This window comes from Hemiscyllium ocellatum, chromosome 4 (assembly GCF_020745735.1).
Source record: "Hemiscyllium ocellatum isolate sHemOce1 chromosome 4, sHemOce1.pat.X.cur, whole genome shotgun sequence".
Classification (NCBI taxonomy): Eukaryota; Metazoa; Chordata; class Chondrichthyes; order Orectolobiformes; family Hemiscylliidae; genus Hemiscyllium; species Hemiscyllium ocellatum.
Genome location: NC_083404.1, coordinates 51,227,647 through 51,252,951, shown reverse-complemented (window position 1 = coordinate 51,252,951; position 25,305 = coordinate 51,227,647). Strand labels below are relative to the sequence as shown.

Below are 25,305 nucleotides of genomic sequence, written 5' to 3'. Positions count from 1 at the left end.
CTAATTAAGCTCAATACCTTGGAGGAATACTGCAGGCAGTTATTCAGCAACTTATCATGTAATCTGTGCAAATCTTAGGTACCATTGAATGTAGAAACAAGGAACTTTGTTCAGATAGGGTGTAGGTTTGCTCGCTGAGCTGTAGATTTGCTATCCAGATGTTTCATTACCTGGCTAGGTAACATCATCAGTGGTGACCTCCAAGTGAAGCGAAGCTGTTATCCTGGTTGGGGTTGCTGGGGTTTGTGGTGATGTCATTTCCTGTTCGTTTTCTGAGGGGTTGATAGATGGTATCTAGATCTTGTGTTTGTTTATGGCGTTGTGGTTGGAGTGCCAGGCCTCTATTTGTCCCAGGATAGATGTGTTGTCCCAGTCGAATTGGTGGGTTTTTTTCATCACCCTACATCCTAAACCTCAACCTGAGCTACAAACCTTCACAAACCTTGCATGAATGTAAATATTTACTTTTAAATATTTTCATACATTTGCTGAGTGATAAATTACCAACGTTCTAAGTTCAGTTCGTGATTCTTCTGTGTAAATTAAGAAAGAACCTTGGGATAAATAAGGGCATTGAATTGTCAAACATTGTTCTACTAATAGAAGGTTAAAGATCTCAAGTCCGTTCACACGTGTCTGCACATGTCTAGTTGTCGTTTTATGGCATTCTGCAGACCAGATCTTTCAGATACTTAAAAAGAAACAAAGAAACCTGTAAATGTTTCCAAACTTCTGGAGATCATAGATTGTTTTCTGAATAAAGGTCATTATAACTTTGGCAGCATCTGTAAGGAGAGAAAAGAACTGATGTGCACAGAGAGATTATAGGGAGGTGAGGAGCTGTGAATGACCAAGGCTGCAGTCAGTGCGATCTGACAAAACATGTGGGGGTTGGGAGGGGATGGGTGAAGCAGAGGCAAAATAGAAAACAGGGGAGAAGGGTAGCAAAGGGGGAAGAGGAGAGGTATTTACAATAGGCTGAGAACAAGAGGGACCTTATCCTTGTTCTGGGAGGAGAGGGAGGGGGTGAGGGTCATGGCGTGGGAGATGGACCGCATGCTGTCGAGAGCCCTGTCAACAACTGTAGGTGGGAAGCCACGGTTGGAGAAGAAGGAGCACATATTAAGAGCACCACTTTGGAAAGTGGCCTCGTCGAAACAAATGCAACGGAGGCGAAGGAGCTGAGAGAAAGGGATAGAGTCCTTACAGGACGTAGGGTGAGAAGAGCTGTAGTCCAGATGTGGGAGTTGGTGGGCTTGTAATGGATATTAGTGGATTGACTATTGCCGGAGATGGAGACAGAAAGGTCAAGGAAAGGAAGGCAAGTGTTGGAGATGGACCAGGTGAAGGTGATGGAGGGATGGAAACTGGAAGCGAAGTTTATGAAGGACGAGAGCATGAAGCCGCACCGAAATAGTCATCGATGTACCGATAAAGCTAGAGTGTTCCAGTGAAGCTCAACGCAAACTGGAGGAGCAGCATCTCATCTTCCAACTAAGCACGTTACAGCCTTCCGGTCTCAACATTGAAATAGTGTCCCTCTTGTTCTCACCTTTCACCCCACCAGCCTTCAGAAGCAAAGAATAATCTTCCGCCATTTTCGCCAACTTCAACATGACGCCACCACTAAACACATCTTCCCTTCCCTCCCCCTGTTGCATTCTGCAGAGATTGTTCCCTCCCTCCGGGACAACCTAGTCCACTCCTCCATCACCCCTAAAACCTCTCCCGTCACAGACGGCACCTTCCCATCACACCTAACACCTCTCCCATCACACACGGCACCTTCCCATCACACCCGGCACCACTCCCATTACACACGGCACCTTCCCATGCAATCGCAGAAGGTGCAACATCTTCCCCTTTACCTCTTCCTTGCTCACCATCCTAGGCCCCAAACACTCATTTCAGAATAAGCAGCATTTCACTTGTACCTCTTTCAATTTGGTCTAATGCATTAGTTGCTCCCAATGTGGTCTCCTCTATATCGGAGAGACAAAACGCCGACTGGGTGATCGCTTTGCTGAGCACCTTCGGTCTGTACACAATCAGGTCCCTGACCTTCCCGTGGCTTGCCACTTCAACACACTGTCCTGCTCCCATGCCCACATGTCTGTTCTTGGCCTGCTGCAATGTTCCAGTGAAGCTCAACACAAACTGGAGGAACAGCATCTCATCTTCCGAGTCGGCACGTTACAGCTTGTTGGTCTCAACTTTGAATTCAACAACTTCAGATGATTATCCCATCTTGACCCCTCTGTTTTCATTCTGCTCTGTAATTTTATTTCATTTATTTTATTTATCTTTTTTTTTCACTGTTCTGTACCTCTTATTTCTTGATTGTCTCTCTTTCTGTCACTCCCCACTCTCTCTCGTCAGCTTTTTCCTCTCCTCTTCCCCCTTTGCTAACCCTTCTCCCCTGTTTTCCATTTTGCCTCTGCTTCACCCATCCCCCACATGTTTTGTCACATAGCACTGGCTTCAGCCTTGGTCATTCACAGCTCCTAATCTCCCTATAGTCTCTCTTTGCACTGTCATTATCACCTTTTTATTGCTACCTTTGCTTCTGGAGCCATGACTCACCTCCTCTCAGCCTATTATAAATACCTCCCTATTTCTCCCTTTTTTTAGCTTTGACAAAGGGTCAGTTAGACTCGAGACATCAGCTCTTTTCTCTCCTTACAGATGCTGCCAGACCTGCTGAGATTTTCCAGCATTTTCTCTTTGGTTTCAGATTCCAGCATCTGGAATAATTTGCTTTTATTATTATTACAACTCTATTGGCAATTTATCACTCAGCAAATGTATGAAAAAATATTTAAAAGTAAATATTTACATTCATCTGCTGTTTGAACAAATTTTCTCTGAATTTAGCTATGAGGTTCGATGCATGGAATCTATAGGATATCTTTCAAAGCTCTCCATCTACTTTTTGAAGAAGATCTCCAGACTCACCTTAAAGTGTTTAGTCATCAGATCAAAATCTTAAATACATATATTAAATCTTCATACAACAAAAACTAAGGACAGCAATAAATTATCTCAGAATTTTGCGCATGGATTTAATTACCCAAATTTTGTGATTGAATTGAAGGTTAAATTGCCAATGATTACTTGTCAGTCTGGCAGTAACTTTTGATAACTACATCTGCACAGTTAAACACAGAAATACAGAACTTGTAGCTAGTGATTTCCTATTTCTCATCATGGTGTGCTGTAGAAGCTCCCAAAGAAAGCAATACAGATCAGTATGTAGATAGTCCTACTAGACGGGGGGCAATATTAGACCTAATCCTAGGGAATGAAGCCAGTCAACTGGTTGAAATTTCAGTGGATGAACATTTTGGGAATAGTGACCGTAACTTTGTAAGTGGCAAAATCATTATGGAAAAGGATAATGATGAGGACAGTGCAAAACTTAAGGTGTAAACTTGAGGAAGGCCAATTTCAATACCAGGATGCTGGCAACATAGACTGGAAGCAGCCACTTTCAGGTAAGTCCACATTTGGTAAGTGGGAGTTTTTAAAAAGTACTATAATGAGATTCAAAGCCATCATCTTCCTCTAACAGTGAAGGGCAAGGGGCAGCAAGTCCGGGGAAGCCTGCATGTCAAAGGATATCTAGAGTTCGACAAACAAAAAGATGGAAGCACATGTCAGTTACAGTACATTAAAAACAGGAGAGGCCCTTCAGAAGTATAGAGATTGTAGGATATTGCTTAGAAAGGAAAGTAGGAGGACAAAGGGGCCACAAAATATCTTTGGGCAGATAGGATTATGGAAAAACCCCAAAGCATTTTATAAGTAAATTAATGGTAAGGGGATTACCGAAGAAAGAGTAGGATCTAATAGAGATCAAAGGAACAATGGGTGAGGACAAGGACTTGGGTGAGGTCACAAATGAATACATCTCATCTGTATTCATAGATGAGACAAACATTGCAGCTGGGATTTCACCTTGGATGATGAGGTTCTAGGAAATGTTAGGATTAATAAGGAGGATGTATTTAATGCTTGAGAAGTCATAAAAATGCATAAATCCACAAGGCTTGATGAGATGTATCCCATGCTGCTATGGGAGGTAAGGGAGGAGATTGCTAGGACCCTGGCAGAAATATTTAATACTTCACTGGTCACAGGTGAAGTGCCAGATGACTGGAGGATGGCTAATGTGGCTCCTTTGTTCAAGAAGGGCAGCAGGAATAGGCCAGTTGGCCAGGAGCAGAGGAGGCTGAGAGGGGATCTGATTGAGGAATACAAAATTATGAGAGGCATAGACAGGATAGATGTGAGAATGTTTTCTCCATGCCAGACATGTCTAATACGAGAGGGCACAAGTTTAAGGTGAGGAGTAAATTGTTTAGAATATATCTATGGAAAACCTTTTTCACCCAGAGGGTGGTAGAAAAATGGAATGTGTTGCGTGAGAGGGTGATGGAGCCAGGTACTCTGAGAACATTTGAGGTGTCTGGAAATGCCAAGGTAAAGTTGGCTATGGACCAAGTGCAGGTAAATGGGATTATTGTAGTTTTGTTTTTATTGGTCAGCCAAAGGGCCTCATTGACTCTATGACTTGCTACCAATCACTTTGATTGATGTAAATGTCTATGCTTTAAACCCCAGTAAGTTCTTTCCATAAGGGTATACCTTATTGTATGAGATATAACTAGTTTATCAACAATGTGTTATTGTTGTAATGTTCACTCATGGGATGTGTGCATTGCTGGCTGGCCAGCATTTATTGCCTGTTTCTAGTTGCCCTTGAGAAGTTGGTGTTATTGTGCCATGGTTACTGCTGAAAAACATTGCTAGCCTTAACACTATTTGTAGAATGTCAAATTTCTATAAAGTTCCTTTCTAAAATATTGTCATAGAGTTATAGAGATGTACAGCATGGAAACAGACTCTTCAGTCCAACTCATCCATGCTGACAGGATATCCTAATCTAATCTAGTCCCACCTGTCAGCAGATGCCCAATGTCCCTCCAAACCCTTCCTGTTCATGTACCCATCCAGATGCCTTTTAAATGTTGTAATTGTACCAGCCTTTACCACTTCCTCTGACAGCTCATGCCATACACACACACCACCCTCTGTGTGAAAATGTTGCCCCTTAGGTCACTTTTATATCTTTCCGTCTCACCCTAAACCCATGCTCTCTAGTTCTGGACTCGCCCACCCCAGGCAAAATACTTGTCTATTTATCCTATCCATGCCCCTCATGATTTTATAACCTCTATAATGTCACCCCTCAGCCTCCGATGCTCCAGGGAAAACAGCCCCAGCCTGTTCAGCCTCTCCCTATAGCTCAAATCTTCCAACCCTGGCAACATCCTTGTAAATCTTTTCCGAACCCTTTCATGTGTCAAACCATCCTTCCTTTGGCAAGGAGACCAGATATGCACACAGTTTTCCAAAAGCCCTGTATCCTCTACAGCCATAACATGACCTTCCAATTCCTATACTCAATGCTCTGACCAATAAAGGAAAGCATACCAAACATCTTCTTCATTATCCTATCTACCTGGGACTCCATTTTCAAGGCACTATGAACCGGCACTCCAAGGTCTCTTTGTTCAGCAACATTCCCCAACATTACAGTGTGGAAACAGGCCCTTCGGCCCAACAAGTCCACACCGACCCGCCGAAGCGCAACCCACCCATACCCATACATTTACCCTTTACCTAACACTACGGCAATTTAGCATGGCCAATTCACCTGACCCGCACATCTTTGGACTGTGGGAGGAAACCGGAGCACCCGGAGGAAACCCACGCAGACACGGGGAGAACGTGCAAACTCCACACAGTCGCCTGAGTCGGGAATTGAACCCGGGTCTCAGGCGCTGTGAGGCAGCAGTGCTAACCACTGTGCCACCGTGCCGCCCACAACATCTTACCATTAAGTGTATGAGTCCTGCCTTGATTTGCCTTTCCAAAATGCAGCACCTCACATTTATCTGAATTAAACTCCATTTGCCACTCCTCAGCCCATTGGCCCATCAGATCTAGATTCTGTTGTACTCTGAGGTAACCTTCTTCGCTGTCCACTATACCTCCAATTTTAGTGTCATCTTCAAACTTACTAAATATACTTCCTACGTTCACATCAAGTCATTTATATAAATGACGAAAAGTGGTGGAATCAGCACCGATCCTGTGGCACATCACTGGTCACAGAATTCCAGTCTGAAAAACAACCCTTCATCACCACCCTACCTTTGAGCCAGTTCTGTATCCAAATGGCTAGTTCTCCCTATATTTCATGTGATCTTACCTTGCTAACCAATCTACCATGAGGAACTTTGTTGAACCCCTTACTGAAATCCATACAAATCACAACCACCGCTCTGCTCTCATCAATTCTCTTCGTTATTTCTTCAAAAACCTCAATCAAGTTATCTAGACATGACTTAGCACACACAGACACACACAATGTTGACTGTCCCAAATCAGTCCTTGCCTTTCCAAATACATATAAATCCAGTCCCTCAGGATTGCCTCCAACAACTTGCCCACCACTGATGTCGAGCTCACTGGTCTATAGTTCCCTGGCTTGTCCTTACCACTCTTCTTAAACAGTGGCACCACGTTAGCCAGCCTCCAGTCTTCTGGCACCTCACCTGTGACTATCAATTATACAAGTATCTCAGCAAGGGGCTCACCAATCACTTCCCTAGCTTCCCACAGAGTTCTTTCATACACCTGATCAGATCCTGGGGATTTATCCACCTGTATGCATTTTACAGCATCCAGCACCTCCTGTTCTATAATATGGACATTTTTCAAGATGTTGCCATCTATTTCACCACATTCAATATCTTCCATGTCCTTTTCCACAGTAAATGCTGATGCAAAATACTTGTTTAGTATCTCCCCTATCTCCTGCAGTTCCACACATAGGCTGCCTTGCTGATCTTTGAGGCCCCCTGTTCCGTCCATGGTTACCCTTTTGTCCTTAATGCATACATAAAAACCCTTTGGACTCTCCTCACCCTATTTGCCAAAGCCAACGCTTGTCCCCTTTTTATCCACCTGATTTCCCTCTTAAGTATACTCCTACTACCTTTATACTCTAAGGATTCACTCAATCTCTGCTATCTCTATCTGACATCTGCTTCCTTCTTTTTCTGAAACAAAACCTCAATCTCTCTTGTCATCCAGCATTCCCTACACTTACCAGCTTTGCCTTTCACCCTAATAGGAATGTACAGTCTCTGGACTCTTGTCATCTCATTGTTGAAGGCTTCCTATCATTCAGCCATCCTTTTACCTATGAACATCTGCCCCCAAATCAGCTTTTGAAAGTTCTTGCCTAATAACACCTAAATTGGCCTTCCTCCAATTTAGAACTTCAATTTTTAGATCCAGTCTATCCATACATAAATGATCTGGAAGAGGGCATTGGTGGTCTGGTCAGTAAATTTGCTGATGACACAAAGATTGATGGAGTAGCAGAAAGCATAGGGGACTATCAAAGAATACAGGAGAATATAGATAGACTGGAGAGTTGGGTGGAGAAGTGGCAGATGGAGTTTAACCTGGGCAAATGTGAGCTGATGCATTTTGGGAAGTCTAATTCTAGAGTGAACTATACTGTAAAAGGAAGAGCCTTGGGAAAAGTTGATGAGCAGAGAGAGCTCGAAGTTCAAGTCCACTGTTGCCTGAAGGTGGCTGCACAGGTGGATAGAGTGGTCAAGAAGGCATATGGTATGCTTGCCTCCATTGGTTGTGTACAGTTCCAAAAGGATGTAAACACTTTGGAGAGGGTGCAGAGAAGGTTTACGAGGAATGTTGTATGGAAGGTGCTAGCTATGAAGAGAGGTTGAGTAGGTTAGGATTGTTTTCATTAGAAAAAAGGAGATTGGGGGGACGTGATTGTGGTCTACAAAATCATGAAGGGTATAGATAGAGTGGATAGAGATAAGCTTTTTCCCAGTGTGCGGGATTCAATAACAAGAGGTCATGTGTTCAAGCTGAGAGGAGAACCGTTTAAGGGGGATACACGTGGAAAGTACTTTACACAGAGGGTGGTAGGTGCCTGGAACATGTTGCCAGCAGCAGTAGGAGAGGCAGGCACAGTAGGTTCATTTAAGGTGCGCCTGGACAGATGCATGAGTAGGTGGGGAGCAGAGGGATACAGATCCTTAGAAATTGGGCGATAGACTTAGACAGTGGATTTGGATCGGCACAGGCTTGGAGGGCCGAAGGGCCTGTTCATGGGCTGTAAATTTTCTTTGTTTCTTTTCCATCACTATCTTAAAACTGGCAGAATTGTCGTTGCTGGCCCCAAAATGCTCCCTCACTGACACCTCAGCTGCTTGCCCTGCCTTATTTCCCAAGTGTAGGTCAAGTTTTGCACCTTCTCTAGTGGGTACAGCCACATACTGAATCAGAAACTTTTCTTGTACAGCCTTAACAAATTCCTCACCATCTAAACCTTTAAAACTATGGCATTTCCAGTCTATGTTTGGAAAGTTAAAATCCCCTACCATAACCATCCTATTATTCTTACAGATAACTGAGATCTTCTTACAAATTTGTTACTCAACTTCCTGCTGACTACTGGGGGGTCTATAATACAATTGCAATAAGGTGATCATCCCTTTCTTATTTCTCAGTTAACCCAAAAAACTTCCCTGGATGTATTTCGGGGAATATCCTCCCTCAGTACAGCAGTAATGCTATCCCTTATAAAACGCCACTTCCCCTCCTCTTTTGCCTCCTTTCCTATTCTTCCTATCGCATATGTATCCTGGAACATTAAGCTGCCAGTCCTGTCCTTCCCTGAACCATGTTTCTGTAATTGCTGTGATATCCCAGTCCCATGTTCCTAACCATGCCCTGAGTTCGTCTGCCTTCCCTGTTAGGCTTCTTGCATTGAAGTAAATACAGTTTAATTTATAGTCCTACCTATTTCTGCTTTGTTCCTACTTGCCCTGACTGTTTGACTTGTTCCCTTTGCCAAGTGTACCAGTCTCAGATTGATCTCTTTCCTCACATTCTCCCTGGTTTCCACCCTGCCCCCGCCACCTCCCCCCCCCCCCCCCCCCCCAACCCTCCCCACCACCACCATCACCAAACCTTACTATTTTAAATCCTCCTGAACAGCTCTAGCAAATCTCCCTGCCAGTATATTAGTCCCCTTCCAATTCAGGCACAGTCCATCCTTCTCATACAGGTCCCTTCTATCCTGGAAGAGATTTCAATGATCTAAAATTATGAACCCTTCTCCCCTCACTAGCTGCTTAGCCATTTATTCATCTGCTCTATATTCCTATTCCTATTGTCACTCGTTCATGGCAGCGAGAGTAATCCAGATATTACTGCACTCGAGGACCTACTTTCTAACTTCCTGACTAACATCTGTATTCTCCCTTCAGAATCTCATCCTTTCTCCTTCCTATGTGTACAACAACAGTCTGCCGGTCCCTCTCCCCTTTGAGAACATTCTGCACCCTCTCTGAGATAGCCTTGATCCTGGCACCAGGAAGGCAACACACCATTCTGATTTCTTGCTGCCGTCCACAGAAGTATCTGTCTGTGCCTCTGATTGAAGAGTTCCCAATCACAATCGATCGCTTGGAACCTGATGTACCACTCATTACGTTAGAGCCAGTCTCAATACCAGAAACTTGGCTGTTTGTGCTACACTCCCCTGAGAGTCTGTCACCCCCTACATTTTCCATAACAGCATACTTGATTGAGATGGAGGTAGCACTACCTGCCTCCCTCTCCTACCTTTCAAGGTAGCCTATCTACTTGATTGTATCTGTGGTTTTTCTCCCTATAACTACCATCCATTACACCCCCGAGCTCCTGAAAATTCCTCATTGTCTCTAACTGCTGCTCTAACTGATCTATATGACCAGATAAGATTCGCAACTAAGTACACTTTCTGCAGACATAATCATTAGGAACTTGGAAACTCTTTTAATCTCCCACATCCGACAGGAAGAGCACATCACTCTACTAAAGGCCATCTTTGACCTTAACAATCTGCAGACCCCAGAAAATAGCCGAGTGTTACTGCTCTAAAAAGCACTAGAATAATAGAATGTAGGAAAAATAGGTGGTGACATCTTGAAAAATGTCCATATTACAGAGGACAAAGTGCTTGATATCTTGAATTGCATAAAAGTGGAGAAATCTGTTGTGGTTCTGTTCGCTGAGCTGGAAGTTTTTGCTGCAAACGTTTCGTTCCCTGGCTAGGGAACATCATCAGTGCTATTGGAGCCTCCTGTGAAGCGCTGCTTTGATGTTTCTTCCGGTATTTATAGGGGTTTGTTCTTGCCGCTTCCGGGTGTCAGTTTCAGCTGTAGTAGTTTGTATGTGGGGTCCAGGTCTATGTGTCTGTTAATGGAGTTTGTGGATGAATGCCATGCCTCTAGGAATTCCCTGGCTGTTCTCTGTCTGGCTTGTCCTATGATGGTAGTATTTTCCCAGTCAAATTCATGTTCCTGGTTGTCTGAGTGTATGGCTACTAGGGATAGCTGGTCGTGTCGTTTTGTGGCTAGCTGATGTTCATGGATGCGGATTGTTATAACCACTATAAATACCGGAAGAAACATCAAAGCAGTGCTTCACAGGAGGCTCCAATAGCACTGATGATGTTCCCTAGCCAGGGAACGAAACGTTTGCAGCAAAAACTTCCAGCTCGGCGAACAGAACCACAACAACGGACACCCGAGCTACAAATCTTCAACCAGACTTTAGTGGAGAAATCCCCAGGACCTGATCAGATGTACCCGAGAACTCTGTGGGAAGCTAGAGAAGTGATTGCTGGGTGTGTTACTGAGATATCTGTATCATCGATGGTCACAGGTGAGGTGCCAGAAGACTGGAGGTTGGCTAACATGTTGCTACTGTTAAAGAAGGGTGGTAAGGACAAGCCAGGGAACTATAGACCAGTGAGCCTTACATCAGTGGTGGGCAAGTTGTTGGAGGACAGCCTAAGGATGTACATGCATTTGGAAGGCAAGGGATAGTAAACATGGCTTTTTGCGTGGGAAATCATGTCTCACAAACTTGATTGAGTTTTTTGAAGAAGTAACAAAGAGGATTGATGAGGGCAGAGTGGTAGATGTGATCTATGTGGACTTCAGTAAGGTGTTTGACAAGCTTCCCCATGGGAGACTGGTGATCAAGGTTAGATCTCATGGAATACAGGGAGAACTCGCCATTTGGATATAGAACTGGCTCATCGGTAGAAGACAGAGGATGGTGGTGGAGGGTTGTTTTTCAGACTGGAGTCTTGTGACCCGTGGAGTGCCATAAGTTTTGGTGCTGGGTCCACTACTTTTCTTCACTTATATAAATGATTTGGAAGAGAGCATTAGAGGTATAGTTAGTAAGTTTGCTGATGACACCAAAATTGGAGATGTAGTGCACAGCGAAGAAGGTTACCTCAGATTACAATGGGATCTTCATGAGATGCGCCTATGGGCTGAGAAGTGGAAGGTGGAGTTTAATTTAGATAAATGTGAGGTGCTGCATTTTGGGAAAGCAAATCTGAGCAGGACCTATACACTTAAAGGTAAGGTCCTAGGAATGTTGCAGAACAAAGAGACCTTGGTGTGCAGGTTCGTAGCTCCTTGAAAGTGGAGTTGCAGGTAGATAGGATAGTGAGAAGGTGTTTGGTATGCTTTCCTTTGTTGAGTACAGGAGTTGGGAGGTCATGCAATTCTGGTCTCCTTTCTATCAGAAAGATGTTGTGAAACTTGAAAGGATTCAGAAAAGATTTTTAAGGATGTTGCCAGGGTTGGAGGATTTGAGCTATACGAGAGGTTGAATAGGCTAGGGCTGTTTTCCCTGGAATGTCGGAGGCTGAGAGGTAACATTATAGAGGTTGATAAAATGATGAGGGGCATGGATAGGATAAATAGACAAAGTGGGTGAGTTCAGAACTAGAGGGCATAGGTTCACGGTGAGAGGAGAAAGATATAAAAGTGACCTACGGGGCAACGTTTTCACTCAGAGGGTGATGTGTGTGTATGGAATGAGCTGTCAAAAGAAGTGGTGGAGGCTGGTACAATTGCGACATTTAAAAGGCACTTGGATGGGTATATGAGTAGGAAGCGCTTGGAGGGATATGGGCCAGATGCTGACAGATGGGACTAGATTGAGTTGGAATATCTGGTTGGCATGGATGAGTTGGACCGAAGGATCTGTTTCCGTGCTGTACATCTCTATGACTCACCGCTCCAGGCTAACTTAGTACCTATGTTTTTAATTTAAAATTTTAATCAAGAGACAGATCTGAAAAAAACATATAACCAAAAATAACTCACTATTGTAGATTCACGAAAAAAACCAGCAAGTTTACACTTAAAAACCATGCACTTATCTGCTCCTCTGCTGTGAGCTCTCCCACACAGCTTCCTCCAAGGTGGCCTGTAATTTTCACTGTCTGTTCATTTTTCTTATGTGCACTCCAATGTCCAGAGATACTTGAACTCAAACAGCAAAGGCAGTAGCTGTGCATTTTCACTGCTAGGTCAAACACTAGTTTAGGTTTCTTTGACTCTCGCTCTCTCTCACTGACAATGTGGTCCTAGTCTTTATTTCAGTTCCCCCTTTTTAAAGTGCTATTGTTTTGATCTTTTGTCCCCAAAGTTCCATAAACAGTAATTACTGCTCCTGGACTTTGAGGAAATGAACTCCAATACCTAAAAGACCTCAAAAAAGGAACATCTCTTATAGCCACAACTTTTTCCCATTCTTTGATTACCCAGAAACCAAAAGAGAAAATGCTGGAAAATCTCAGCAGGTCTAGCAGCATCTGTAAGGAGAGAAAAGAGCTGATGTCTTGAGTCTAACTGACCCTTTGTCAAAGCTAAAAAAAAAGGGAGAAATAGGGAGGTATTTATAATAGGCTGAGAGAAGGTGAGTCATGGCTCCAGAAGCAAAGGTAGCAATAAAGAGGTGATAATGACAGGCATAGAGAGATTATAGGGAGATTAGGAGCTGTGAATGACCAAGGCTGAAGCCAGTGCTATGTGACAAAATATGTGGGGGATGGGTGAAGCAGAGGCAAAATGGAAAACAGGGGAGAAGGGTTAGCAAAGGGGGGAAGAGGAGAGGAAAAAGCTGATGAGAGAATGGGGAGCGAGAATAAGAGAGACAATCAAGAAATAAAAGGTACAGAACAGTGGAAAAAAAAATAAAATAAATGAAATAAAATTACGGAACAGAATGAAAACAGAGGGATCGAGATGGGATAATCATCTGAAGTTGTTGAATTCAAAGTTGAGACCAGCAGGCTGTAACGTGTCGACTCGGAAGATGAGATGCTGTTCCTCCAGTTTGCATTGAGCTTCACTGGAACATTGCAGCAGGCCAAGGACAGACATGTGGGCATGGGAGCAGGATTGTGTGCTGAAGTGGCAAGCCACGGGAAGGTCAGGGACCTGATTGTGTACAGACCAAAGGTGCTCAGCAAAGCGATCACCCAGTCGGCGTTTTGTCTCTCCGATACAAAGGACACCACATTGGGAGCAACGAATGCAATAGACCAAATTGAAAGAGGTACAAGTGAAACGCTGCTTAATCTGAAATGAGTGTTTGGGGCCTAGGATGGTGAGCATGGAAGAGGTAAAGGGGAAGATGTTGCACCTTCTGCGATTGCATGGGAAGGTGCCATGTGTGATCGGAGAGGTGTTAGGTGTGATCTCCCTATTTCTCCCTTTTTTTTAGCTTTGACAAAGGGTCAGTTAGACTCAAAATGTCAGCCCTTTTCTCTCCTTACAGATGCTGCCAGACCTGCTGAAATTTTCCAGCATTTTCTCTTTTGGTTTCAGATTCCAGCATCCACAGTAATTTGCTTTTGTATTGAATTACCCAGAATTCTTTTCAAAATAAGTATTTCATATTTCAGTTTCTACCTTTAATTCCATGTATATATTCCAATCCTTATTTTGCTCTTATGAAATTATTAACAATTGAAAGATTATCAATCCACCTTGATTTCTCTTTGCTGCCAACAATAATTCTTCATTTGCCATTAGCTATTTGGCCTGCTTAATGATATCATTTATCCCTGTTGCCTGAGATCCTCTATTGTCAGATCCACAGTCAAATTAACATCAAGAAAGGTGACAGAGATCAGGAGATCTTTGTGGACTTTCATTGAGATCAGTGGTAAGCAATGTTTGCTTAATTGGAATTAGAATCCCTAAAGTGTGGAAACAGGCCAATTGGGCCCAACAACCACGTCCACCCTCCGAACAGTGACCCACCCAGACCCATTCCCCTACCCTATTATCCTAATATTTATCCCTGATTAATATACCTAACCTACACATCACTGAACACTATGGGCAATTTAGCATGGCCAGTTCACCAAACCTGCACATCTTTGGATTGTGGGAGGAAACCCATGCAGACACGGGAAGAATATGCAAACTCTGCACAGACAGTCACCCCAGGTTGGAATCGAACCCATGTCTCTGGTGCTGTGAGGTTACCAGTACTAACCATTGAGTCACCATGCTGCTCTCTGTGCCATAAAACAATGTAACTTTGTTGCAACTGCAAAATCCAAACTATTGGAATTAATCACTTCTAATAACAGACTGTTTGGAACCAAATTATTTCTTGAATTTGGTGCCAATCTCACAGTTGGTACTCAGACATACTAGCTCAGGTGTTCTTTTGATGGGCATGCATTGCAGTAGACTAATTTCATCCTGATCGATGAATGATCTGATATTAATTTACAATCAAGTTTTAAGAAAATACTTAATCAAAGCAGAATTGTCTATACTATTTATTTCGTCATTGTTGGTCAGTCATTGCAGCTGCAATTTCAGTGTAATTTTTCAGTGTGGACTTGTGGGCTGAATGGCCTATTTCCACACTGTAGATAGTCTAATCTAATTAGATTAGACTTACAGTGTGGAAACAGGCCCTTCGGCCCAACAAGTCCACACCTACCCGCCGAAGCGCGGCCCACCCATACCCCTACATTTACCCCTTACCTAACACTACGGGCAATTTAGCACGGCCAATTCACCTGACCCGCACATCTTTGGACTGTGGGAGGAAACCGGAGCACCCGGAGGAAACCCATGCAGACACGGGGAGAACGTGCAAACTCCACACAGTCAGTCGCCTGAGTCGGGAATTGAACCCGGGTCTACAGGCGCTGTGAGGCAGCAGTGCTAACCACTGTGCCACCGTGCCGCCCACTTGACCAAAATATATTTGCACCTTCATCAGTAAAGCTCTCCGATAATGTGGAAGCCATATCTTCCAGTGAGTGGGTTACTAACTGGAATTTAACATTAAAGTCTCATAACCTTAATGCTGTTGTGTACACATTGCAATTATATTGCCATTTCTTCATTACCATTGGAACAAAATTATCATTACAGGTGTACTTACATCACACTGACTGCAGCAGTTCAAGTAGCTGATTCTCAAGAGCAATTAAGATTGGGTAATAATTTTGGCCTTGTTAGTGCTGTTCACATCCCATGAACAAATTAAAATATCTATTTGAAGATTTAAGGGAAAAACACCTATTTCCATTACCTTACCAATAATTCTCCACATTTAACCAGAAGAGGAGTGCTTTAAGCACAATGAACTACTCTTAGCAAAATCAAAGCCATACAAGACTGTGTATGACATTTTGAAACAACGATCAGACTTCACCTCAATCTTTTGATTTTCAATTTTAGTTAAAGATTGTTGCACTTTGCTGATCTCAGATTTTAAATTGCTAATTTTCATAGCCAGTCAAAACAATATGAATAAAGCTGTGAGAATATCAGGTCTATCTCATGACATTATTTCAGAACCATGGAGAGAAAATAAATGAGGAATGATAAAATCTTCAGCTGGCCCAAGCATTCAAAATAAACAGTAGAAAGTGCTAGCTAATTATTTGTAGATTTGAAATATATTTGGCATCGCTCAACTTCCTTTGTAATTTCTATAGTATTTAGGTGCTATACATTAACACAAAAATTCAGAACACATCATCCTATGAATCGGAAAAGCACGCATTGGATCATTGTGTCATTATGTGGCAGCCTTGCATCCTGTACGATAATATCTTACAACATGATCAACCCTGTTTTATGCATTGGTGTGGTTCAGGCTTCTCATTCAGGCATGACAGACACTGCAAAGAAAGACCAAGGCTGAGAATGTGCACAATTTGCTGGCTTTTATTTTCTCTGAGCCCTCTTCAGTCAGCTGAGTTATTTGTTTCTCCTCATTTCTTTCAATGTTCTTCAAAACAGTTAGTCACCAGAGGTCCCTGTCGTTGATGAACATCTCTTAGTCATCAGAATGAAAATCCATCATCAGACCTCACTTCCAAATGTAATTATAGTGGACTAGTGGAAGTATAGACATGCAGGGTACTATGACCTCCTGGCCAGTTCACCATACAGAAGGATTTTAACCCTATGGCCATCATCCGTCTGATGAACATGTCAAGTCAGAATAGGTGGCATTGGCTTGACAATGATTGTACGCTGCTGGAATTAACACAATTCAGGACCTTTGAGCTGGTGACCAAGTCCTATTAAGAGATACTACAGGTATGGGCAGCATGGTGGCACACTGCTGCCTCACAGCGCCAGAGACCCGAGTTCAGCTCCCGACTCAGGCGACTGACTGTGTGGAGTTTGCACATTCTCCCCGTGTCTGTGTGGGTTTCCACCGGGTCCTCAAAGATGTGCATGTCACAATGATGTGCATGTCAGGTGAATTGGCCATGCTAAATTGCCCGTAGTGTTGGGTAAAAGGGTAAATGTAGGGGAATGGGTGAGTTGCGCTTCGGCGGGTTGGTGTGGATTTGTTGGGCCGAAGGGCCTGTTTCCACATTGTAAGTAATCTAATCTAATATGGCTGAGACATATTCAGCCTTTTCTTTTGCCAAGCTTATGTTCACTATTGTAGAGGGGTGAGCTGAGGACTTGAGGTTTGGTAAACGTGCAATTTGATCTTCTCAATCAGATTGCTGTTATTCCTTGAACTTGACATAACAGCAAATCAATAGCTTTGCCAAGCTCCTCCACTGTGGATTTGATATACAGCTCTTCCATGCCAGGCTCTTGACACAGAATCAAGCCCACTGTACAAATCTTATCCCCTAATAGGAAAATCTGATACTTGACCACTACAATGCATGGCAGAATTTTTGTCTCCAAAGGGAAGCATAAGGAGAATCCTAGTAATTCCAGCAAAGAGGTCTGTGCTGGAGTGACAAAACGATAGCCAGGAAATGGAAAATATCCTGAAAACTGCCTTAATGCTTGCAGTAAATGTAATATAAAGGGTTAATTCTGACTGTATGATATGCTAATGAGACAGCGTACAGGAAGTGATGTAGTTTCACCTTATTTTGTTGTTTCTTGCAGAATCAACAAGATGCTTCTTAAATTAATTGTTTTACTTACTTTAGTGGATTCTTAAATATTCTTTAGCAGAATGAGACCAAGAGTATAATACTAAAGGTTTCGGTTGTCATCCTTGCTGGAGCACAATTGAATTGAAGGGTTGCTACTCATTTAAATCACAGAATCCTCACAGTGTAGAAGCAGGCCGTTAGCCAATCGAGTCCACACTGACCCTCTGAAGATCATCCTATCCAGACCCACCTATCCCTGTAACCCTGCCTTTCCCATAGATAATCCATCTAGCCAGCACATTCCTGGACAACATATGCAAATGGTGCATATCATTTTGGAGATAGGCAATGTAACATTTTATGATTCACTGCGTTCAAATCTCACTTGTTTTCAATCATTTTTCTGACATTCTCAACTCTTCCCCAGCAGTAAAGTTCACCTCTTCTGAATTCCATTTCTGTGATTCTTTCTCTGGTCCTTATGACTTGGTGAAACTTTGCCTGTCTCAGCACAAACATTACATTGGATCCATTGAAAATCCTCAGACTTAAAAGCTGAGCGCTCCAAATTTACTGATAAATTCATACATTGTGAACTTTAAAATCATTTCAATTTTCTTTTTGTCAGTAACATTTTTGAGGTGTTTTGTTTTTGTTTTCAAACCTGCATGACATTCTTTATAAGATCAGGTAGTCTGTGCTAGATAATGTCTATTGTGAAATTAAATTGGAAAACATTGTTCTGTTTGTGGTATTTTTCCCAAATCAGAAAAGTGTATTTGGAGATGCTGTAAATCAGAACTACTAATAATGGATTTCTAGTAAATTTCTAGCTGCATTGAAAGAAATGGAGAAAGAAGCATTAAATGGCTGTAATTGATTCATTAATTAACAAAAATGTGTTTATTCAGTGCAATGATTTCCTAGAAGTTAATGAGCTGGCAACTAGAGTTTAATATTTTAAGATGTAAACTAAAGTACTTCTTTCTCTGTGATGCCATGGATTCCCAGAATGCTTTACAGCCAATGGAGAACTCCCAAAGCGTAATAATTATTTTATACATATATTTATGTGTGTGTATATATAAAATGCTTTATCATATTTAACTAATTTCTTCCATATTTTCTCTTACTTAGGATGATGAGAGGGTGAGTAATATTTTTGTGTGCAGAAGGAGAACCAAGTCCTAGCAATTTTTCAATTCAAATTTTATCACTTGACCAAAATGTGACCTGTTCTAAAACTCTTAATTATTTAATTTTGACAAGTGCCCTCCTGACAGAATGGAGCCCAAGACAGTCTGTGCGTGTCCACCAGGCCCACCAGGATTACGTGGCATTCCTGGACGAAAAGTAAGTTCACAACTGAGTACCTATATCTGACAAGGGTAACAATTCACAACATTACACATATTGTTGATTTCAAAACTGGTTAAATTTGTAGTTTTAACAATCTATTCCACAATGGACGGCTTGAAGTTATTGCAACCTACTCAAAGTTAACACATGTACAGGGTAACATTAGCAGTATTAGCTCTGGAGTTTATACAAAACATAGACACTTGATGTATGTGAAAAATTACACTTTCATCCTTTTTTCCTGAGCCATGTAGAGATTACTGTAGGAATCAGTGACTCGCTAGCTCATATTTTCCTAAGCACTTATTCTGGGCTTCATTTGTATTTTCAACTCAATAAAACAAATTTTTGAGAGTTTGAGTCCTCATCAAAGATAGTGTAGCACTATAATGTAACCTTGCTTTTATTTTGACTTCCTGACTCGTATATTTTAAACTAAAGTTCCAAAAGTTTGACTCATTTAATCTGTCCTAATACTGACCCATTTCCCTGGGTTTTTTGTTGGTGTAGGATTCCTGGCAGAATTTATGCTGCTGAGAGTAAGCAGGACCATGTGAAGAGAAATATTCCAACAGTGCACTAGGCATATTGCTGGAATATGAATGAGGGCAACAAGGGACTTTTAAGAGGGCAGAGGTAGCACTAACACAGAGTAATTCCCTTTACCCCAAAGAAGGCCACACTTAATCCATTGGGCTTTGATAGTGTTGTGGGTAAATCACCACCAGTAGTTACCTTTAATTTGTGACTTACTGACAACCAGATACTGACACAATACTGATTTAAGCTTTATTGCATGTACCAAACAAAATAAGACCCCTCAAGCAAGCAAGTTAAGTCTCACAACCCAACTTGACTATTACCCAATTATTGGGGAATTTGGCCAGGATTTCAACCAATGGTAGTCTGCCCAGGGTTCAATGCTTGTCACTGTTTGATCATTGTCAGTGTTATTCTTCAATTATATGTTAAAGGGAAATTCTGGTGTTTGATTTTCATACAAATTTTTGTCCTTTAGGTCTGTGAAGTAATATATTGATGATTTCTTAAAGTCTTTTCATTCAAATTACTACAAATTTGCAGCATGCCTTCTTATCAGAAGTAGCTTCTTTGTCCCTTGTTACATTGAGGTTAACTGTCTGTTCCTTCCCATCCATTTGCTCCACCCTCCACTCTGACCTATCACCTTTACCCCCACCTTCATCCACTTACTATATTCCCAGCGACATTCCTCCAGCCCCACAACCCACCACCATCACACCCCCCGCCCCACCCCACCCCCTTTATCTCTCAGCCCCCTTGGGCCACAAGCTCATCCATAATGATAGGCTTATGCTAGAAACATTGATCCTCCTGCTCCTCGGATGCTGCCTGATTGGCTATATTTTTCCAACACCACTCTGTCAGAGGCACAGCTTTCTTGTAGTTAACTCCTTAATGTTTTCCTCAGGCTAATCAGTTTTCCTTCTGGTAATAAAGTTTTTGAGTTTATCAACCAGGTGTCAAAGCAGTTTTGTCTAACTAATGTCAACTTTCTTCTTTTCAAGATATGGCTAATTCCTTTCCATTCCTGTTTATGTTTAATAGTTTTTGGTAGTTTATTCCAGATAAAGTTTATTGTTGTTTCTTTTAAGTGTAACAGCTTATCTTTTGCTGATTCATTCAATCTATGAACAGTCAGAAAAGTTCTGAGGTCTATAATATCACAGTAGTTAAGTGCAGAGTCTGAATTAGAATCAGGGTCTGAATTCCTCCACCAATATACCTGAGTACCTTTACTGCTACTATCTTGAACATGGTGCCATCTTTTACATTCAGGGCAGTTGGAAGGAAGTTGCCATCAAACTACATTTAGAGTGTGAGTTTTTGATTATTCTTTCTGGAAACTTGAGGTTAACAAGGAGTTAAATATGTTATGATCTCTAGCTGATGGTGGTATTGATAAGCCAACTCCCAGAAAGAGACTTGACTTGATAGATAATGTTTAAGTCTGAGGTTGATTGTCATTGAACATAATCAGGCAAGTCTGCAGATATTCCTTAATGACAGAACAAAAGTTTGTTACACGAAAGTGAGGTAAAATAAAGCTATGTATAAATGATAGTTTAGAAAGTTGTTAACATAAATCAGGAAAAAACTTTCAACTTGTTTCCCAGCAATGTCCATCAAAAATACTCAAATCCTAGAGTAATATCACTCTTTTCTCAACCCTTTAATTTCTTACTAAACTGACTCAAGTTCTCGTTCTGGGACTGAGATAACTCTACCAGTTCTTGCCTGTTCTTCTGCCATGAATCTCTCTCAGTTCTGACAACTTGAACATTTCTACACAACCTCTCACAGCTCAGCAACTTCACAAACTAAAACCCTTCTGTTACAATGGAAACACTTTTCTGAACTGAAGTCAAAAGCTAAACCAATGGCCCCTGCTCTGTTTCCTCAATCTGTCAAAAAGTCAGCTGCATAAACATTTCATCAATTAACACCACATGTTTCCTGATAGACACATGTCTAAATGACATGCTTTATTGGGAATTATTATTTAGGTCACTGTTCCAAATGAATTTCTGACCTTTTTTTAAAAAAAGTTTCACAAAACTGAAGCCAAATCCATCTGCCACTTTTTTTTAAAAAGCAAATACCAAAAAAGGTACCTTACACTTTATATCTTTAAAACAAATGTATGGGAAAGCTACTTCAATTCCTCATCGATGATTTTGATGAAAATGTAGTGGAAATGAAATGGCCTCAACTTTAATCCCTTGTCCCACAATTCTGTCTATGTTAAGAAGCAAGACCTATCAGGTTTACAGCACAATGTATTGAGTCCAATAATTATTATTTTTCTTTTAACCAGGGATCTAAGGGAGAATCTGGTAAACCAGGAAAATCAGGAATGAATGGTCTACCTGTGAGTATTATTCCATTTTCTACATATTTCTACATTGCCAAAAGAAGTGATCATACTCATGTAGCTGATTTTAAGCCTCAGTTTTAGGCTTGTGAGCAGTGGGTGAAGGGGCATGTAAAACCCAGTAGATGGCCATCAAGCTACCTACATGATCCCTTCCAACCTGACTGAAATTTTGAAGGGCATTGTGAAAACTGGACCTGGGGCCCACTGTCATCCTAAGTGACTAGTAAATGTCCACTTAAGGTCCTCATCCCCCCCACCCCCATTGCTATTCTACCCAGGGTGGGGGGAGGGAGGCCCATATCATGAAGGAGGCCTGGCAACTTTAGCTGTGTGGGTTGATTGTCTGGAAAGAGGGCAAACACCTCCTACATCAGTCTCCAGGGCCCATCAGAGGCTCCCCACCCAAAGTCATGCACCTACTCTCTAACCCTCTCCCTGGTCTCTTAAACCCGACCCCAGTCTCAAGCAGAGTAAAATGTTTCATGAAATACATCAATTTTGCTGAAAAAAAAATCTGCTATCAAATATTTACATCTTGCAATCATCAGGACTGAAAATATGTCAAACATTTAGAGGGAGTAAGGATTTATACTGGATAAGAAAGACTGCACATTGGCTATCAAGCTGACTGATTGGTTAAACTGTTGCCATAGGAAATACACCAGGGAAATATCTTACCCCATAACCTTGTTTAATTCAATAAAGTGCAAAACCCGGATTGTATCTCCTGCAGAGGAAAAGCTCCTGATTACAAATATATGTAGCTTCTAGCAAGGATAAATAATCCACATTGCGAACCAAATGATAATCTGAAATTGGTCTTTAGTGTAATTGGTATCACACTCTGGATTGATCATAGAGGCACAGAAAAAGATCCTTCAGCACATCAAGTCTTCCCAGGCAGAAACAACCATTTGAATATTCTAATCCCAATTTCCAGTGCTTGGCCTCACAAGTGTACACTTAAATATTTCTTAATTGTTACAAGGGTTTCACAGACGCAACATGGGTTCATGGAAGGTAGGTCATGCTTAAGTAATCTAGTGGAAGTCTATGAAGATATTACGAGCACAGTGGACAACAGGGACCCAGTGGATGTGGTATATCTAGATTTTCAAAAGGTATTCAATAAGGTGCTACGTAAAAGACTGCTACATAAGATAAAGGTGCGTGGCGTTATGGGTAATGTATTAGAGTGGATAGAATGGAAGCTAACAGGAAGCAAAGAATGGGGATAAATTAATGCTACTGGTTGGCGATCAGTGAGTAGTGGTGTGCCTCAGGGTTAAGTGTTGGGACAATTATTCACAATTTACATAGATGATTTGGAGTTGGGGATCATATATAGTGTGTCAAAGTTTGCAAATGGCACTAAGATGAGTGGTAGACCAAAGTGTGCAGAGGACTGTGAAACTTTGCAGAGGGGCATAGATAGTTCAAGTGAATGGGCAAGGTCTGGCAGATGGAGTACAACGTTAATAAATGTCAAATCATCCATTTCGGTAGGAATGACAATAAAAAGGATTATTATTTGCATGGTAAAAAGTTGTAGCATGCTGCTGTGCAGAGGGACCTGAATCACAGAAGGTTGGTCTGTAGTGCAACAAGTAATTCAGAAGTCAAATGGAATTTTGTCCTTCATTGCTAAAGGGATTGAGTTTAAAAGCAGGGAGGTTATGTTGCAGCTGTATAGGGTGCTGGTGAGGTCACATCTGGAGTACTGTGCGCAGTTTTGGTCTCCTTCAGAAAAAAATGCACTGACACTAGAGGGGGTGCAGAGGAGGTTCACTAGGTTGTTTCCAGAGTTGAGGGGGTTGGCTTATAAGGAGAGACTGTGTAGGCTGGGATTATATTCATTGGAATTTAGAAGTATGAGGGGCATCTTATAGAAACATATAAAATTATGAAGAGAATAAATAAGATAGAAGTAGAGGGGATGTTTCCGCTAGCGGGTGAAACTAGGACAAGAGGGCATAGCCTCAAAATTAGGGAGAGCAGATTTAGGACTGAATTGAGGAGGATATCTCAATCATGTCCCTCTCAGTTTCCTCTGTTCCAAGGAAAACAGGCTGTCCAATGTCTCTTCATAACGAAAACTCTCCAACCAGTCAACTTCCTGATAAATCTCCACTGCAACCTCTGTAATGCTGCTGCATTCTACTTTAATATAGATTCCAGAACTGCACACATTATTCGAGCTATGGCTTAATTATTTTATATTGCTTCCTGCATAACCTCCCTGCTCTAAACTCCATGCCTCGGCTAATAAAGGCAAATATTCCACAAGCCTTGTTAATCAGTTTATCTACTTGTCTTGCTAGTCTAAGGGATCAGTGGACATGCATACCAAGGTCCCTTGGATCCTTGATGCTTCCCAGGCTCCTACCATTTCATCATGTATTCCCTTTCCTGTATGTACTACCTAAGTGCATCACCTCACACTTATCTGGTTCAAATTCCACTTACCACTGATCAGCCTACTTGACTCGCCCATCAAAATCCTCCCATAATCTAAAGCTATCCTCCTCACTATTTATCACATTGCCATTTTTTAAAATCATCTGTGAGCTGACTGATCAATTCTCCCACTTTCATGTCCAAATGACTTATATATACCACGAACAGCAAAGGCTCCAACAAAGGTACCTGCAGAACCCCACTGGTCACAGGCTTTCAGTCGTAAAAAAAACCCTCAACGATCACCTTTTTATTCCTGCTACACAGCCAATTCTGGATCTAATTAGCCAAATTTCCTTGGACCCAAACGCTCTTAATGTTGCTATCAGTCTCCCAGACAGTATCTTATCAAAAGCCTTGAAGTTCAAGTAAACTACATTGAATACATTGCTTTCATCAACATGCTTGGTCACTTCTTTGAAAGAAACAGTTAAGTTGGCCTCCCATTAACAAAATTGTACTGACTGTTCTTGTTGAATCTCTGCCTCTCCAAATGCAGATTAATTCTGTCTTTCAGAATTACTTCCACTAGTACCCCACCATTGGGGTTAGACAGAAACAAAAACAGAAATTGCTGGAGAAACTCATTAGTCTGGCAGCATCTGTGGAGAGAAAGCAAAGTTAACATTTCAAATCCTTCTTCAGAATTCCTGTTCTTCTGTCCTTCAGTCACTGAAGTTGAAATGTTAACTTTATTTTCTCTCCAGAGATGCTGCCAGACTTGCTGAGATTCTCCAACAATTTCTGGTTTTGTATCAGATTTCCAGCATCTTTGCTCTCTGAGGTTAGACTGACTGGCATGCAGTTTACCGGTTCAAAGTTTGTGAGAAGATTAATAGCTCGGGTGCTCGTTGTTGTGGTTCTGTTCGCCGAGCTGGGAATTTGTGTTGCAGACGTTTCGTCCCCTGTCTAGGTGACATCCTCAGTGCTTGGGAGCCTCCTGTGAAGCGCTTCTGTGATCTTTTCTCCGCCATTTGTAGTGGTTTGAATCTCCTGCTTCCGGTTGTCAGTTCCAGCTGTCCGTTGCAGTGGTCGGTATATTGGGTCCAGGTCGATGTGCTTATTGATTGAACCTGTGGATGAGTGAATCCACCGATTCAATCATGGATGAAATTATACCAAGTTAAACATTATTTTCTGAATTTTGCAAGTACGGATTGGTTGAGTATGTTGTGCCTGCTATGAACAGCCAAAAAGACATACTGTT

The 25,305-nt window shown here is 41.9% G+C and overlaps 1 protein-coding gene across 1 annotated transcript in view; it reads left to right on the top strand.

The window, feature by feature from the left end:
- Positions 1-18,364: 18,364 nt before the first annotated feature.
- LOC132815198 (collagen alpha-1(XXI) chain-like) overlaps positions 18,365-25,305 on the top strand; it is a 114,287-nt gene continuing 107,346 nt past the window's right edge. Inside the window, exons 1-4 of the mRNA XM_060824013.1 lie at positions 18,365-18,409; positions 18,503-18,514; positions 18,635-18,718; positions 21,582-21,635. Of these exons, the coding sequence (XP_060679996.1) occupies positions 18,365-18,409; positions 18,503-18,514; positions 18,635-18,718; positions 21,582-21,635 (195 nt within the window). The remainder of the gene's footprint in view (positions 18,410-18,502; positions 18,515-18,634; positions 18,719-21,581; positions 21,636-25,305) is intronic.